The sequence below is a fragment of the Rhinopithecus roxellana genome, chromosome 7 (genome assembly GCF_007565055.1).
Source record: "Rhinopithecus roxellana isolate Shanxi Qingling chromosome 7, ASM756505v1, whole genome shotgun sequence".
NCBI lineage: Eukaryota > Metazoa > Chordata > Mammalia > Primates > Cercopithecidae > Rhinopithecus > Rhinopithecus roxellana.
In genome coordinates this window covers 55,982,105-55,997,299 of record NC_044555.1, presented here as the reverse complement: position 1 = coordinate 55,997,299, position 15,195 = coordinate 55,982,105, and the positions used below count along the sequence as shown (strand labels likewise).

At 42.8% G+C, this 15,195-nt stretch overlaps 1 protein-coding gene and 1 non-coding gene across 4 annotated transcripts; both read right to left on the bottom strand.

Annotated features, from left to right (window-relative positions):
• Nucleotides 1–1,460: 1,460 nt before the first annotated feature.
• RBMX (RNA binding motif protein X-linked) lies at nt 1,461–13,240 on the bottom strand. 3 transcript variants are annotated; one of them, XM_030933737.1, is made up of 11 exons: nt 13,036–13,240; nt 11,763–11,894; nt 11,460–11,566; nt 10,400–10,571; nt 8,705–8,857; nt 7,733–7,847; nt 7,519–7,644; nt 7,347–7,429; nt 5,506–6,712; nt 4,509–4,593; nt 1,464–2,697 (listed from the first exon to the last, which is right to left on the bottom strand). In XM_030933737.1, the coding sequence occupies exons 2-9, from the start codon at nt 11,869–11,871 to the stop codon at nt 6,402–6,404; spliced, it is 1,176 nt and encodes a 391-aa protein (XP_030789597.1). In that variant the 5' UTR covers nt 11,872–11,894; nt 13,036–13,240; the 3' UTR covers nt 1,464–2,697; nt 4,509–4,593; nt 5,506–6,401. The 3 variants fall into 3 exon arrangements, with proteins under 3 accessions (XP_030789599.1, XP_030789597.1, XP_030789598.1); XM_030933739.1 differs by lacking the exon at nt 5,506–6,712 and having other exon boundaries at nt 1,461–2,697; XM_030933738.1 differs by lacking the exon at nt 8,705–8,857.
• On the bottom strand, nt 11,642–11,715 carry LOC115898885. Its single transcript, XR_004058539.1, has one exon. It is a non-coding gene; the product is annotated as a small nucleolar RNA SNORD61 (small nucleolar RNA).
• Nucleotides 13,241–15,195: the final 1,955 nt, after the last annotated feature.

Sequence of the window (15,195 nt, the reverse complement as noted above, 5' to 3'; positions counted from 1 at the left end):
CACCATAAGGACTCAACTTTAACACCAGATACTGACGAGGCATGGATTAATAACCCACACATCATTGGCTAAGTGTTTCCAAAATATTACTTTGGAAAAAATGCCTAGCGATCTCTCAAAAATGTACATCTATCCCGATTCAGCAATTCTGCACGCATTGTCATCTCCGTAATTACAAAAACAAAAACTAGTGTTAAGAACATTTATAGCAACTTCATGCATGAAAGCCAAAAACAGGTTTCCATGAATGGGAAAGCATACTACACTCATACTTGGCAACATGAACTACTGACGTATACATGGCTAAAACTCAAGTACTTTGAGATGATGGTAATTATCTTGATAGGGTACACATTTCTCACAGTTCATAAAACGGTACACTTAATACATATTTCAGATTTAAATGTTATTTTAAAAATCGATTACAGTTGAACTCATTGATAGAAAAGTTCATTTTTCAGGACGTATATTGACATGTACAACGTAAAGTATTGATGGGATGGGTAATGTTTTCCTGGAACAATAGGTATAGAGTTGGCTGGGCACGGTGGCTCACACCTGCAATCCCAGCACTTTGGGAGGCCGAAGTGGGCAGATCACTTGAGGTCAGGAGGTTCAAAACCAGGCTGGCCAACATGATGAAAACCCTGTCTCTATTAAAATACAAAATGAGCTGGGTATGGTGGCGCGTGCCTGTAATCCCAGCTACTTGGGAGGCTGAGGTAGGACAATCGCTTGAACCCGGGACACAGAGGTTGCAGTGATCCGAGATGGCGCCACTGCACTCCAGCCTGGGGGACAGAGCGAGATTCCATCTCATTAATAAACCCCCAAAAAACAATAGGTGTAGAGCTGAGACTATTTACAGAATGACAATACTTAGGGCTTTCTCTGCCATCTTAATGCTTAGCTGCATCTTTCTCCATGTGATGAGTTCTGTTCAACTGACTACATAACCCAAATGCAATGTCCAGTTTTAGATGCAAACGAACATCAACTAATCAGATATATACAGGACACTAGGTAAAGCAGAGAAACTGAAAACTGCAAATTCAGAAACATATCATATGCTTCGCTTGACCCAAAGTACTTGGAATCCACAGCCACAACTGAGTAGTTGCTGACCTGTTTATCCCGAAGAGTTAAGCAGGAACTAAATAAAAGCACTACAGTTGATTCCTGGTTTATTTAGCCTCTGCTTCTTAGGTGTGTGATTGTGCTTCCACTTAACTTTTACAATGAGGATTGAAGTCATCTACATTCCGCCCAAAGCTTACTCTCAAAACAAAGGGAGGCCTAGTCACATGAACAGCCTCAATGACTCTGGACATTCCCATGCAAAACTGATTAAGTGTCATCAATGCAACAGAGCTAGTGTTTGGGGGAGGCGGACATGGGAAAAACACTTAAAAACATAAACCCCTAATTCTTAAAAGTAAAAAAAAGCCCCTTGCCACAAAAAAGATGCCATGTTAAAGTTTTATTAAGTTTCAATACAAAACATTCCAAAAAGTGAAAAGTGATCTATAATACCCAAGTTCTATGTTCAACTACCAGGTAAACAAGGAAAACATTTTCTGTATCGTTTTACAACCAGTATAAACCCAGAAGAATCAAGATCTGATTCTTTCTCCACACGTCTGCTAGGTCAGTAAACTATCGAACAGGTAACTGGTCATTTTAACATACTCCTTGCTTTGAACTTAGTATTCCTATTTAGTACAATCTCTATATCCTATACTATCTTAAAGATATCTAAGTATCTTAAATATTTAGGATATCTCAAGAGCCAAAAGGTCCTCACAGAAGCTGTAACCCAAGTAATCATAAGAGTATATAGAAGGTTTGGACTGAGACAGCTATGGAAGTGCAAAAACCACATAAATTTGGTCATTAACCTTGTAGTCTTGTGATTAGTAGTAGGTTGTCAAATCAGAGTTAAAAATGTGGTACTATCCCCAGTTGCAAATGTTCCAAACAAGACAGTGCCGTAACTACATGACAAAAAAACAAAAAATCATAGAAGTTGGGTTAGTTCCTCTAATCTAACAACTCAAGTCTGTTTCCTTTGAGAACATTATACTATTGGCTCTAGTCTCCAAACCAATAAACTAAAACTTGTTTCCAAGACTGGGAGGTAAAGTAGGCTTATAAAACAATACAGCAAAAGAAAGCCAAGTGGCCTACATGTTTCCAGTGTGCTTGCCATCTTAGCATGGTTACTTTCCAGATGTCACTCATAAGTTTTATTCTACAACTAAACTGTTTGTGGATAAGTCACCACCAAAAAATGTTTCACTTTCTGACAGACACTTCACTAAATAGAGCTACCACTTATATCCATCATTTTTATAATTCAACTTAAGTTCTAAATTGAAGAGTTGTCCCCATGACTTTAGCTAAACAAAATGAAAGCCAAAGCTGTAAAATCTATGTAAAGAACCACAAGAACTTCCTGACTACCTCCACTTACCAATTTCCTTAATTACTTCCCCTTTTCCATTTGGCCAATTACTTGCTTTAAGTAACTACCACTCAATCCCTAGTTATGAGTGTTAATCAACACTGATGCCTTCCTCAGATCCACAGGAACCCCTGAAGGCAAAATCTATTGCCTGCACCAAACCAATTCTGACAGCACTGCTTATGCAACTGTAGTGACTTATTGACAATCAGCCGCCTTCTGCTTCAACAACTCTGTAAAATGAAAAACACATGGGATCCTGTTACATAGTATTTGTTTTACTGTGAAGTACTTCCCCCCCAAACTATCATTTAAATATATTTTTTGTTGTTTTAGCTAAAAATAAAATTGCTTTAAAAAGCAAGCTCTGGGCAGGCACAGTGGCTGATGCCTGTAATCCCAACACTGGGAAGCTGAGACAGGCAGATCACTCAAAGTCAGGAGTTCGAGACCAGCCTGGCCAACATAGTGAAACCCTGTCTCTACAAAAAGTACAAAGATTAGCCGGGCACGGTGGTGCACACCCGTAGTCCCAGCTACTTGGGAATCTGAGAGGCAGAATTGCTTGAACCTGGGCGGCACTGAGTTGAGATCATGCCACAGGGAGAAGCCATCTCAAACAAAAAAAAAAGCAAGCAAGCCAGATACAGTGACTCACGCCTATAATCTCAGCACACTGGGAGACCGAGGCAGGCGGATCACCTGAGGTTAGGGGTTCAAGACCAACCTGGCCAACAGTGAAACCCCATCTCCACTAAAAATACAAAACAATAGCCGGACACAGTGGCAGGCACCTGTAATCCCAGCTACCTGGAAGGCCAAGGCAGGAAAATCGCTTGAACCTAGGAAGCAGATTGCAGTGAGCTGAGATCACGCCATTGCACTCTAGCCTGGGCAACAAGTGCAAAACTGTCTCAGAAAGGAAAAAAAAACAACACGCAAGCTTTAAAAATCAACCACAACGGCCAAGCTTGGTAGCTCACGCCTGTAATCCCAGCACTTTGGGAGGCGAGGCAGGCGGATCACAAGGTCAGGAGATTGAGACCATCCTGCCTAACACGGTAAAACCGCGTCTCTACCAAAAATACAAAAAATTAGCCAGGCGTGGCGGCGTGCACCTGTAGTCCCAGCTGCTGGGGGGCTGAGGCAGGAGGATCTCTTGAACCCAGGAGGCAGAGCTTGCAGTGAGCCGAGATTGCCACTGCACTCCAGCCTGGGCAACAGAGCAAAACTCCGTCTCAAAAAAAAAAAAAAAAATTGGTAACATTAAAATTACATACTATGTCATCATTATGTCAAAATTATGTTAATCAAACAAAGAACTTGCAGCCACAGTTGCATCATTAACTCCACATTTAGTGAATTTGTATTGTGGCTGTGCAAATGAGCAGGCACTAACTAGTAACAATGAGAGTATATCCTTTTACAAAATGCACTGATCAAACTGTTTTCCTCCTCTTGAGACGGGGTCTTGCTCTATCACCCAGGCTGGAGTGCAATGGCGTGATCTCGGCTCACTGCAACCTCTGCCTCCTGGGTTCAAGCAATTCTCCTGCCTCAGCCTCCCGAGTAGCTGGGATTACAGGCAAATGCCACCACTCCCAGTTTTTTTTTTTTTTTTTAGTAGAGATGAGGTTTCACCATGTTTGCCAGACTAACTCCTGACCTCGTGGTCTGCCCGCCTTGGCCTCCCAAAGTCCTGGAATTAAAGGCATGAGCCACGGCGCCCAGCCAAGCAAACTTCTTACGTGTGTACTTCCTGTTGAGAATGCTTGCATATGAAGAGCTATTAGCAAGCTTTATGGGTTCAAAAAGTAGCTAAGAATAATCGCATGAATGAGCCCGACTCATGAAAATGTAACCTCACTCTATATTCACCATGAAATGTGCAGACATTACACATTAAAGCACTTAATTTCATCAATTCCAAGCAGTGTTTTTACAGATGAAATAAGGACCACAGTAACTTGCCAATGTCACAGCTAAACTGAGTGGTAGTTACACAGCATTTAAACCTTCAAAGGCCACTGCTTTCAACGCTTACCTTAGCATTTGATTTCTCTTACTGCCAGCTTTATCTACTGTGAATCAATCAGCACTCCACGACCATAATGAACATAATCATCAACCTGCAAAAGTTAAATAAATGAAAACTAGTTATCTCTCTTAAGGAAATTCTTTAAAACTTGCCTATTACTGCCCTCTTTTCCAGAGAGAAAAGGCAAGTTCAGACTTGCAGCTTAATATATTTCATGTTCTACTACTTCTCTTAAGTGGTGGAAGATTCACTGGCTCGGGATGGACTGGAATGGCTTAAATGGTTAAGTTGCATGGCTTATGGATTGTCATTCTGTTCCAATGGTGCACTGCCACGTTAAATCCATAAGTTGAACGAACAAAACTTATTTGAAGGAATAAGTGCAGTATAAGGATTTTTAGTTGGAGGTCTTCAAGTTTACTATATTCAAGAGCATCTTTTTCAACTTCATGGCTGGACCTGGGTCATGCTGCCTCAGGTTTTGCTTTTTAAAGACCACTTGCAATAGATTTTCTCCATACAGTGTAGTTTCATAGAACTAAAAACAAGTCAGGCATCCAACTAAATGTCAAGTTTGCAATGGCTTACAGGGGTAAAAAGGGGGACCCCAAACTTAAGCCATTTCCTATATTGACTAAAAGACTAATTTGAAAAAAATGTTAAAACATATGAAGCATGTTTAAAGGTCTTCATCAAAAATGGACTTTGAAAAAAATACCCCCTCCCAAGCCCCAGATCGCCATTGGTAAACAACAGCTTTATTAATAAAGCCTTTAAGTGTCACACATGCTTAAAAAAAAAAAAAAAAAAAAAAAAAAATCCAAGTGTTGAATTTGGAAGACTTCTAATATGCTATTGAATATTTCTTTTCTCCAAAAGTTTTTTTTTTTTTTAATCTAGAAGGCATTTCCATTGCCTTGAGGTACAGTATGTTTCACTGTACTATGAGGAAGGTAAGTGTTCAATTTCGACTTAGACGGAAAAACTAGTTTGCTTTGCTTACCATCTTTGCTGTTTCACAGGCATTTGATGCTTTAAATCTGATGTGGAATGCTGATAGATTCACTTTTTAGAAGTCATAAGCCTTTAGGAAGTTGGAGATAACTTCATTGCTTATCTATTTTCTCCTTTGCAATCAAGCTGTTCCTTTAAAAGTGAGACACTACAGAGTTGCAAAAATTTGAAACAGTAAGAGCAAGCACCTTTGCAGCTTCATGGTTGGTTTTGGCCAAACTTTTTATTTAGTATTCTGTAGTTGTTTAACACACACTTAAATGGTCTTACTGGGGGAGGGGAAAGGGGAGGTTCTTGCAGATTCCCAAGGAAATGTGAGAAAGGCAAAATGGCCAGCATTATCCATTTGCTTTTTTGGGTTTACTGGGTGAATAGCACTTTCCTTACATAGGCATGTGATTTCAGGTTTTTCATACTGAGAACATTGAGATTTCAGTTGGAAGACACCCTGAAATCTTATAAGTAGCATACCCCAACCACCCTCTAGTAGCTAGCTTGTTTGTATAGGTAGAATGATTCATCTCTCCATTTTAGATGGCTAGATGTTTTGTGGAAGATCTTAGAATTGCTTGCCTCATTTAGGGAAAAATCAAGATAGGAAGTGGCCTTTAGGGATACTTTTACTTGGAAAGTTGCAACACTAGTACAAGTCTTAACACATTTAACATTTGCTTGTTGAAAAGCAATGTCATAAAGTCAAATAAAATTAAACATGTTTTACTTTTTGCCTCACAAGAACATAAAAATTATGGAGGGGAACTTAACAGGGAATTTAAAAAATGTAACACAATTTTTCCTTTTAGTAGTCCTTGGGTAGTTATGACAGAATAGTTTCCACTTTTTGTTTCTTTGAACTGGGATTTTGGTCCAAAGTTTTGTTTGTTTCTAGTATCTGCTTCTGCCTCCCCCTCTATCAGATCGGCTTCCTCCACGGCCACCACCTCTTGGTGCTCCGCGGCTTGAACTGCTGTAGGAATCACGTGGAGGAGGGTACCCCCTTTCCATAGAAGGGGGAAGCCCTCTTTCTTGTCTGCCAACCCGATCACGACCACTTGAGTAGAGATCACTTCGGCTGCTTGAGTAACTGTCTCGACTTCCACCATATCCGTCACGTGAGCTGCTGTAATCATCATAGCGACTGCTTCCACCATAAGATGGCGGGGGCCCTCGTGTAGGTGGAGCACTACGTGAGTTACCTGCAGGGTCAATGGTCAGGTAATATGGCAACACTATAAATTGTATATATACAACATTTTAAATCTGAATTTACAGAATTCTTGTATTAAAAGTTTACTTTCTCAACTGGGTGGGAGGTTTTAAACTCTGCCATTGCTGGCCATAACAGGGATTTGCTCATCTGCTGAGATATGGAAATGGATTCATTTTAATGTTTGTTTGAAAAGACTGAAGACGGTGTGTATTTCAAGAGGATATTCCAGAGAGCTTGTTATTTTATAGTAGACACTCAGCCACTTTCCAGTGATAAGTTGCAATTTTGAACTGTAGAACTTGCCTTCATATTGCAATGGTAAATATTTGATCTTGTTAATAAAATTTTTAAATTGTATTTTCACTGTTGGGGGAAAACACATAAGGCTGCCAATTTAAGCAAGCAAAATCCCCTCCAAAGCAAGCAAACAGCCTCAAAAGAAACTTAGAAAAACAAAAAAAGCCCCTCACAAAACTAGGAAAAGCCCAGCTGATAAAGTTACCCCTTTAAAAGCAAGCAAACATCCCTTTAAAAAGCAAGCACCACGCAGCCTAAAAAACTGGCTCACGAACCTAAAAACTCAAGCTGGTGATACTCAAGACCCTTAACCAGTATCTTACCATAACTCTCATATGAATCTCTGTAGGAACCTCCACTTGGATGATCTGAATAGTCACGATCACGACCATATCCATCTCTATCGCTAAATTAAAGAGAAACCTTTAAGTCCCAGAGCATCAACTTTTATAGCAACTTTTCTTACATGCAAGCCACAGAAGCAAAGTCACTTACCTATAGCCTCTTGATGGATAGTCATCACGTGAACTGGAATGACCATAATCACGGTAAGTATAATCTCGTGGTGGTGGTGCATAATCTCTAGTATCACGAGAACTTGGGTAATCTCTGCTTGAATAGCTACAAAAACAAAAGTTTTGGTTCATGCTTTTGATAAGCTTTCCTTCAACTTTAATTATTAATTTAAAAAGCTGCAATTTTCTATTACCTGTCTTTAGTAGAATACCCATCATCTCTTGGGGACAAATAAACATCTCTACGAGAGGGCAGTGGCTCCCTTCGAGGTGGACCTCCGTAACTATCTCTTCCACGTGATACAGGAGCTTAAGGAAAAATAACATCATTTTTTTTAAACACAGAGAAAGAAGTTAAAACGTGAACTTACATTCAGGCTATGAAAACGAGACTGACTTCAAAGATGACATTACGAAGGCTAGATCATCTAATTTTTCTAGAATTTCCCACTCACATTTTAAATTTTTTTCAGTGCTAATTCCATTTATCTAGATCACCTAGAACACATGACCAAAAGTTTTTTTTTTTGAGATGGAGTCTCGCTCTGTCACCCAGGCTGGAGTGCAGTCGCGTGATCTCAGCTCACTGCAACCTCCGCCTTCTGGGTTCAAGTGATTCTCCTGCCTCAGTCTCCAGAGTAGCTGAGATTACAGGCACCCGCCACCGTGCCCGGCTAATTTTTGTATTTTTAGTAGAGAGAGTTTCACCATGTTGGCCAGACTAGCCTCAAACTCCGGGCCTCGTGATCCACCCACCTCGGCCTCCCAAAGTGCCAAGATTACAGGTGTGAGCCACCGCGCCCAGACTCCACGAATAAAGGTTTTTGTGTGGTTTTTTTTTGTTGTTTTGAGACGGAGTCTCTCTGTTGCCAGGCTGGAGTGCAGTGGCATGATCTCGGTTCCCTGCAACCTCCGCTTCCCAGGTTCCAGCAATTCTCCTGCCTCAGCCTCCCAAGTAGCGGGGATTACAGGCACCCACCCTATGCCCAGCTACGTTTTGTATTTTTTTAGTAGAGACGGTCTCAATCTCTTGCCTTGGCCTCCCAAAATGCTAGGATTACAGGCATGAGACACCACACCCGGCCAATTAAACTTTTAAGCATCATTCACCTCTCAATTCTTTGTGTTACGGTAGTAGCACAGATTGTCATACATGGAACATTTACCTCTCCCTCCCATTCCACTGCTACTGCGAACTGGTCCTGAAGGTGCAGATCTCTTGGGAGGAGGACCCCCACTTCTTGGTGGTGGTCCTCTTTTTACTGGGAGTGGTCCCCTGGAAGAACTCATGTTAAAATTCATGGAATATCCACCGTCATCTACATCAAGAATAGAAAAGAAAAATATTACTACTCACAAGAATCAAGATATGAGAGTTTTCTTTTTTTGATACGGAGTCTCACTCTGTCGCCCAGGCTGGAGTGCAGTGGCTTGATCTCAGCTCACTGTAACCTCCGCCTCCTGGGTTCAAGCAATTCTCCTGCCTCAGCTTCCCGAGTAGCTGGGATTACAGGTGTGCGCCACCATGCCCAGGTAATTTCTTGTATTTTTTTAGTAGATACAGGATTTCACCATGCTGGCCAGGCTGGTCTCGAACTTGACCTTGTGATCCACCTGCCTCGGCCTCCCAAAGTGCTGGGATTGCAGGTGTGAACCACCAGACTCGGTCACTATAAAATTTCCTTTGCTTCATCAAGAATATGACCATTAGGCCGGGCACAATGGCTCACACCTGTAATCCCAGCACTTTGAGCGGCCGAGGCAGGCAGGTCACCTGAGATCAGGAGTTCAAGACCAGCGTAACATGGTGAAATCCTGTCTCTACTAAAAATATAAAAATCCAGGTGTGGTGGTGCATGCCTGTAATCCCAGCTACTCGGGAGGCTGAGGCAGGACAATCACTTAAACCTGGGAGGCAGAGGTTGTTGTGAGCCAAGATCGTGCCACTGCACTCCAGCCTGCGCAACAAGAGCTAAACTCTGTCTCCCAAAAACAAACAAAAATGACCATTATTAATTTGGGTAGTCTAGTTTCACTTGTACTTGACGGAACATGCAGTGCAGTCATATAGACTGGGGAAGTAAGAACTGAAGGTAGTCTTAAATTTTTTTTTTTTTTTGAGAAGGAGTCTCACACTCTGTTCCCCCAGGCTGGAGTACAGTGACACAGTCTCGGCTCACTGCAACCTCCGCCTCCCAAGTTCAAGTGATTCTTCTGCCTCAGCCTCCCAAGTAGCTGGGATTGTAAGCACCCGCCACCATGCCCAGCTAACTTTAAAAAATAAAAATGGGCCGGGCGCAGTGGCTCAAGCCTGTAATCCCAGCACTTTGGGAGGCTGAGGCAGGCAGATCACGAGGTCAGGAGATCGAGACCATTCTGGCTAACACGGTGAAACCCTGTCTCTACTAAAAAATATAAAAAAACTGGCCGGGCGAGGTGGCGGGCGCCTGTGGTCCCAGCTACTCAGGAGGCTGAGGCAGGAGAATGGCTTAAACCCAGGAGGTGGAGCTTGCAGTGAGTGGAGATCCGGCCACTGCACTCCAGCCTGGGCGATAGAGCGAGACTCCGTCTCAAAAAAAAAAAAACAAATAAAATAAAAATGATTTCATTTTCAGGTCCGACACCTTGGCTTATCAATTTTTAAATGCCTTTCCTACAGAGTAAACTACTTGGACAAGAAGTAACACTGTCCACGGTTTAACACTATAATCTCACATGCTTCCCATGCTTTCAATTGGCAATCACTTTGTCAATTTCAAAAGCTGGCACCTCTCCTCAAGGACTTAACCAAAGCATCCACTTGGTGTGAGCTTGCAGTCCCTAACTTACACACCAAACCCGAGGTCCACGCAAGTTATTACCCATGTGTCCTCCCCGTGAGGGAGGTCCCCTGGTTCCTCCACTTCCTCCTCTTCCACCTCTAAGACCTCTTGGAGGGCCTCTACTTCTTGGAGGTGGAGGCGGTCCACGTCTACCACTTTCAAATGATGGTTTGGTGGCTTGCTCCACTTTGATGGCTTTTCCATCTAATGACTAAAAAAAAAGATACGGTTAAATCAAGATTTAAAAATAATTTGCACATCTACTATGTACTAAGACACTAACAGGTCCTTCAAAATGCAGTTATGGATAAGTGTTGCTCATTAATTAGTCTAAGAAAAAACACTGCAAATATAGCCAGTTAAATGGGACTTTTCCACTTAAAATTCTTAATACTTAAAAATGATACTGATGATCTGGATTGAAACATAAGGTGAATCCACTGCATTACTGTATGGTAAAATTTAAAACAAGGCCAAGTAGGTATCAGCTTGTTAACAAAACTAAAAGCCAAGTTATCAAAATATGGCTTATGGATCTCAAGACAAAATGTATCATGTTGGCTAGGCGCAGTGGCTCACACCTGTAATCCCAGTACTTTGGGAGGCTGAGGCGGGTGGATCACCTGAAATCAGGAGTTAGAGACCAGCCTGGCCAACATGGTGAAACCCCGTCTCTACCAAAAATACAAAATTATCCGGGTGTGGTCGCGCGTGCCTGTAATCCCAGCTACTCGGGAGGCTGAGGCAGAATAATCACTTAGAACTCGGGAGGCAGAGGTTGCAGTGGGCAGATCACACCATTGCACTCCAGCCTAGGCGACAGAGGGAGACTACCAAGAAAAAAAAAAAGGTATCACATAATGTCATAATTATTCTGAACTGAGAGAATGTTAACAGCATAAGATATAACTCACTACTAGATTTGGTTCTGCAATTACAGAATACTCTTTGGAACGGGATCACAAACAGGATGAGTCCCAGACAGGTATATACTGAAAAACGACAAAAACTCAAAAGCTGCCCTAGACCAGACTTGGGCAACTACATGTTATGTTATGCACTAATAACAGGTTATCTTTCATTGTGTAGACAATCTCACCTTTCCATTCATGTCTCTGGCTGCATCCTTAGCATCTGCTGGGCTTTCAAAGGTGACAAAAGCAAATCCTCTTGATTTGTTGGTTTCCCGGTCTTTCATCAAGAGTACTAAAAGGTAGTTTTCAGAAAAATAAAGTGTTACCCTAGTTCAAATGAAATAACCAAAGTAAATGTGTAAACAGAAAGCTCAGAACTTCTTAGAGGACAAAATACATATTATCATGTCAGACGATCAATGCAATCAAATTCATCATAGCTTATATTTTAATTATAATAGCCCAGCCTGTACTGCCAGACAACTCACCTTCCACTATTCGTCCATATTTGCCAAATACTGCTTCAAGAGCTTTCTCATTTGTTTCCGTATTAAGCCCACCAATGAAGAGCTTTCCTGGACGATCTGCTTCAACCATTTTTTTTTTTTTTGCCGGTGAGTCTGTTGAAAAGGAATAGTATTACCTCACTGCAAAAAGTTCCTCAAGTTTATTGGACACTTTTACTTTGGCACATTTTTCATATTTTCCACTAAAGCCATTGTTCCTTAATAACTAAAGAAAAGGATAACAAGCTAAGCCTCAGTCACAGTAGGAAGCAATTTGAATTAAGTAGATTAGTAACAGTGCAATTTACATAAAACTGGTTAAAAGGGCCAGTTTAACTTTTACCACTACCCTTGATCACCCATAGCTGTTCTTAAGCAACAGCTGCTTAACATCTGAAAAACCAACTTCCAGCTCTAGTTCTGTTGCCTTTGAAAGATTCAATTACTCATCACGCCCTTCCTAACGATGGGGTTTTAAAAGACTCCCAAGGTCACAGGCCAGGCACAGGACCTTAACACCAAGCCCGCTTCCAACGTCGTCTTTTCCTATTTAGAATTCCCTACTAAATCCAAGGAGAAATGTGAAGTTTGAGCCAAGTTATGCCGCCTCTTCTTCACCGGCCCCCGCCCTACCTAAAATTCTACTATCCAGCCAAAAAGATAAAAACAAATTGTCAACCTCGTTTCCTATTAAGTAACGGAACGCGGACGCACACACCAACACTCGACACTCCGTGACTGCAGCGGAACCTAATTGAAACTCGTCATTAAAAACCGCGTGTAAAAGACAAAATGGCGACACTTGGATTCAACCCAGAACCACCGACACTGGTCACGGTACTAACTTTTACCACCAACACTGGCTGGGAACATTCAGAGGGCTTCTTCTCCGGGGCCGCCAATGAATACGTAGCCCGCAGCCCGCATGGAAGTCCACATGCCCATCATTAGCGCCAGCGCCATACCAATGCAGGTATCGCGGTGGTGCGGTCGCTCCTCGCCCCGCTCCAGCCTACAAAGCCCCGACCTCCGCTACCAACTCCCGCAGGCGGCAGCCAAACTTTCTCGAGAGGCATACAACCAAACGGGCCCCCTCATTTGTTTTCCCTCGACCCCTTCAGCTTTATTTAAATAGGTCGGAACCTTTGGGTTCTTAAAATGGCGCCCGCCACCCCCATCTCCAGGGAGATATAATCCCCAGTCCTAACACGGCGAGAGTGTCACGAAAAACGGACTGAGGAAAGGAGACACGTACCGGAGGGGTGACAATGGGTTCAAGCTCCAACGAGCTCGCCGACACGGGCCTCCTAGCAGCTCAGCACCAGTGGCGGCTGCCTGGTCGGAGGACCAAACCGCGAAGCCGCTAGCACTACTGCGCAACGAGGGCGAACAAAGGAGACAGCAAACTTTATACTGCCCGGGAACGAGGCTGAAGGACCCGGATGGAAACGGAGCTTAGAATTTGAAACGCAAAGGGAGGGGGGAAGTAGTTCCCAGTCTCCCCATTGGCTGCCTCCTCTGTCACTCACTCTTCTCTCCTCCCTTTTTCCCGGGCCCTCCGTGTTGGGTCGGCGGACCTTTCTAACCGTTTTCCCTACCCCCACCCGTTCTTTCCAAACGCGCTTTTTTTGCTTTGCTCTAAAATGGTGCACAGGCTTGATTTAATAAAGAACTGAAATTATTGAGCGCCTAGTGGGCCGGGCACAATGCAAAACTTTACTTTTACTTTTCCATTAACTCTTCTAATTGTCAAAATGTGATAAGGGAAGATACTCCTACTATACCAATTTTGCAGAAACGGAAAACAAAGTTTTGGCAATATAATATATTTTCAAAAAATTGTCTTTAACAAGTGTTTTTAGTGGGTGTGGGCATTTCTGATAAATACATGTAAATTTCAGATGAGTAAAAAACATACAAAACAGTATGCAGATAGTTCATTCACATAGAACAATTACTGAGCACCTTGTAAATAGTGGGCTCTGGGCTAGGCCAGGAGGATACAACCCCAGGAAAAGACAAGAGTCAGGCCTGTGGGTAAGGGTGCCGGATTTAAGAAATGAAAATACGAGGCCGGGCGCGGTGGCTCACGCCTGTAATCCCAGCACTTTGTGAGGCCGAGGCCAGTGGATCACGAGGTCAGGCGATGGAGACCATCCTGGCTAACACGGTGAAACCCCGTCTCTTTTTAAAAATACAAGAAATTACCCAGGCGTGGTGGCACGCGCCTGTAGTCGCAGCTACTCCGGAGGCTGAGGCAGGAGAATCGCTTGAAACAGGGAGGCGGAGGTTGCAGTGAGCCAAGACTGCGCCACTGCACTTCAGCCTGGGCAGGCGACAGAGCGAGACTCCGTCTCAAAAGAAAAAGAAAATGCGGGACGCTAATTTATTCTGCGAAGCTGTTAAAAATAAATAAATAAAAATATGGAACGCGGCCGGGCGCGGTGGCTCACGCCTGTAATCCCAGCACTTTGGGAGGCCGAGGCGGGCAGATTGCCTGAGCTCAGGGGTTTGAGACCAGCCTGAGCAACATGGTGAAACCCCGTCTCTACTAAAATAAAAATTAAAAAATTAGCCGGGCGTGGTGGCGTGTGCCTGTAGCCCCAGCTACTCGGGAGGCTGAGGCAGGAGAATTGCTTGAACCCGGGAGGCAGCGGTTGCAGTGAGCCGAGATCATGCCACTGCACTCCAGCCTGGCAACAGAGCAAGACTCCGTCTAAAAAAAAAACAAAAATGTGACGCCCAGTTAAGTTTAAATTTCAGATAACAAATACTTTTTTTAGTATATTATGTCCCAAATCTCATATTTTAAAAATTCGCTGTTTATCGGAAATTCAAATTTGACTGAGCATTCTATATTTCATCTGCCCATCCTACTTGTTGAGGGGGGAAACTACAAAATTTTTTAACTTGATTTTTGTGTTAAAGAAAGAAATTGAATACAATTAACAAAAGAATGTCATGTTGTGATTAACGCCAGGGAGGAAATAAACTAGTTGCTTTGATGGACAATATTAGGGAGAACAAATTTAATTAAAACATCAGGGAAGGTCTATGTGAAGAGGTGACTTTGGAGATCAGAACTGAAGGAAGAGAAGAAACTAGCTATGGGAACAGCTGAGGGAAAAGCCTTCAGGAAAAGAAGAGAATACTAAGCACAAAGTAGAGAAGAGGAGCTTGGCATATATCAAGGGACAGAAAGAGGGCCAGGTGACAAGAATTTGAGGGGCATGAAATGAGGGAGCCAAGATTGGCAGGACCTTTGAGCCCATTAAATGACTGTAGGGGGTAAGTGTGGGGAAAAAGACACTAATAGAGCTGTGGGAGCAGACCAGAAAGAGAGGATGGTGGCTTGAATTAGGGTGGTGGCAGTGGACACGGGGAGGAAAGAACAATTGTTAGATGACTATGATAG

Excerpts from the sequence above, each read along its gene's own strand:
- RBMX (XM_030933737.1), bottom strand. The coding sequence starts at position 11,871 with ATGGTTGAAGCAGATCGTCCAGGAAAGCTCTTCATTGGTGGGCTTAAT. Across the intron at positions 11,567-11,762 it reads ATATGGACGAATAGTGGAAG|TACTCTTGATGAAAGACCGG; the intron begins GTGAGTTGTCTG and ends ACTACCTTTTAG. Across the intron at positions 10,572-11,459 it reads CCAGAGACATGAATGGAAAG|TCATTAGATGGAAAAGCCAT; the intron begins GTGAGATTGTCT and ends CTTTTTTTTTAG.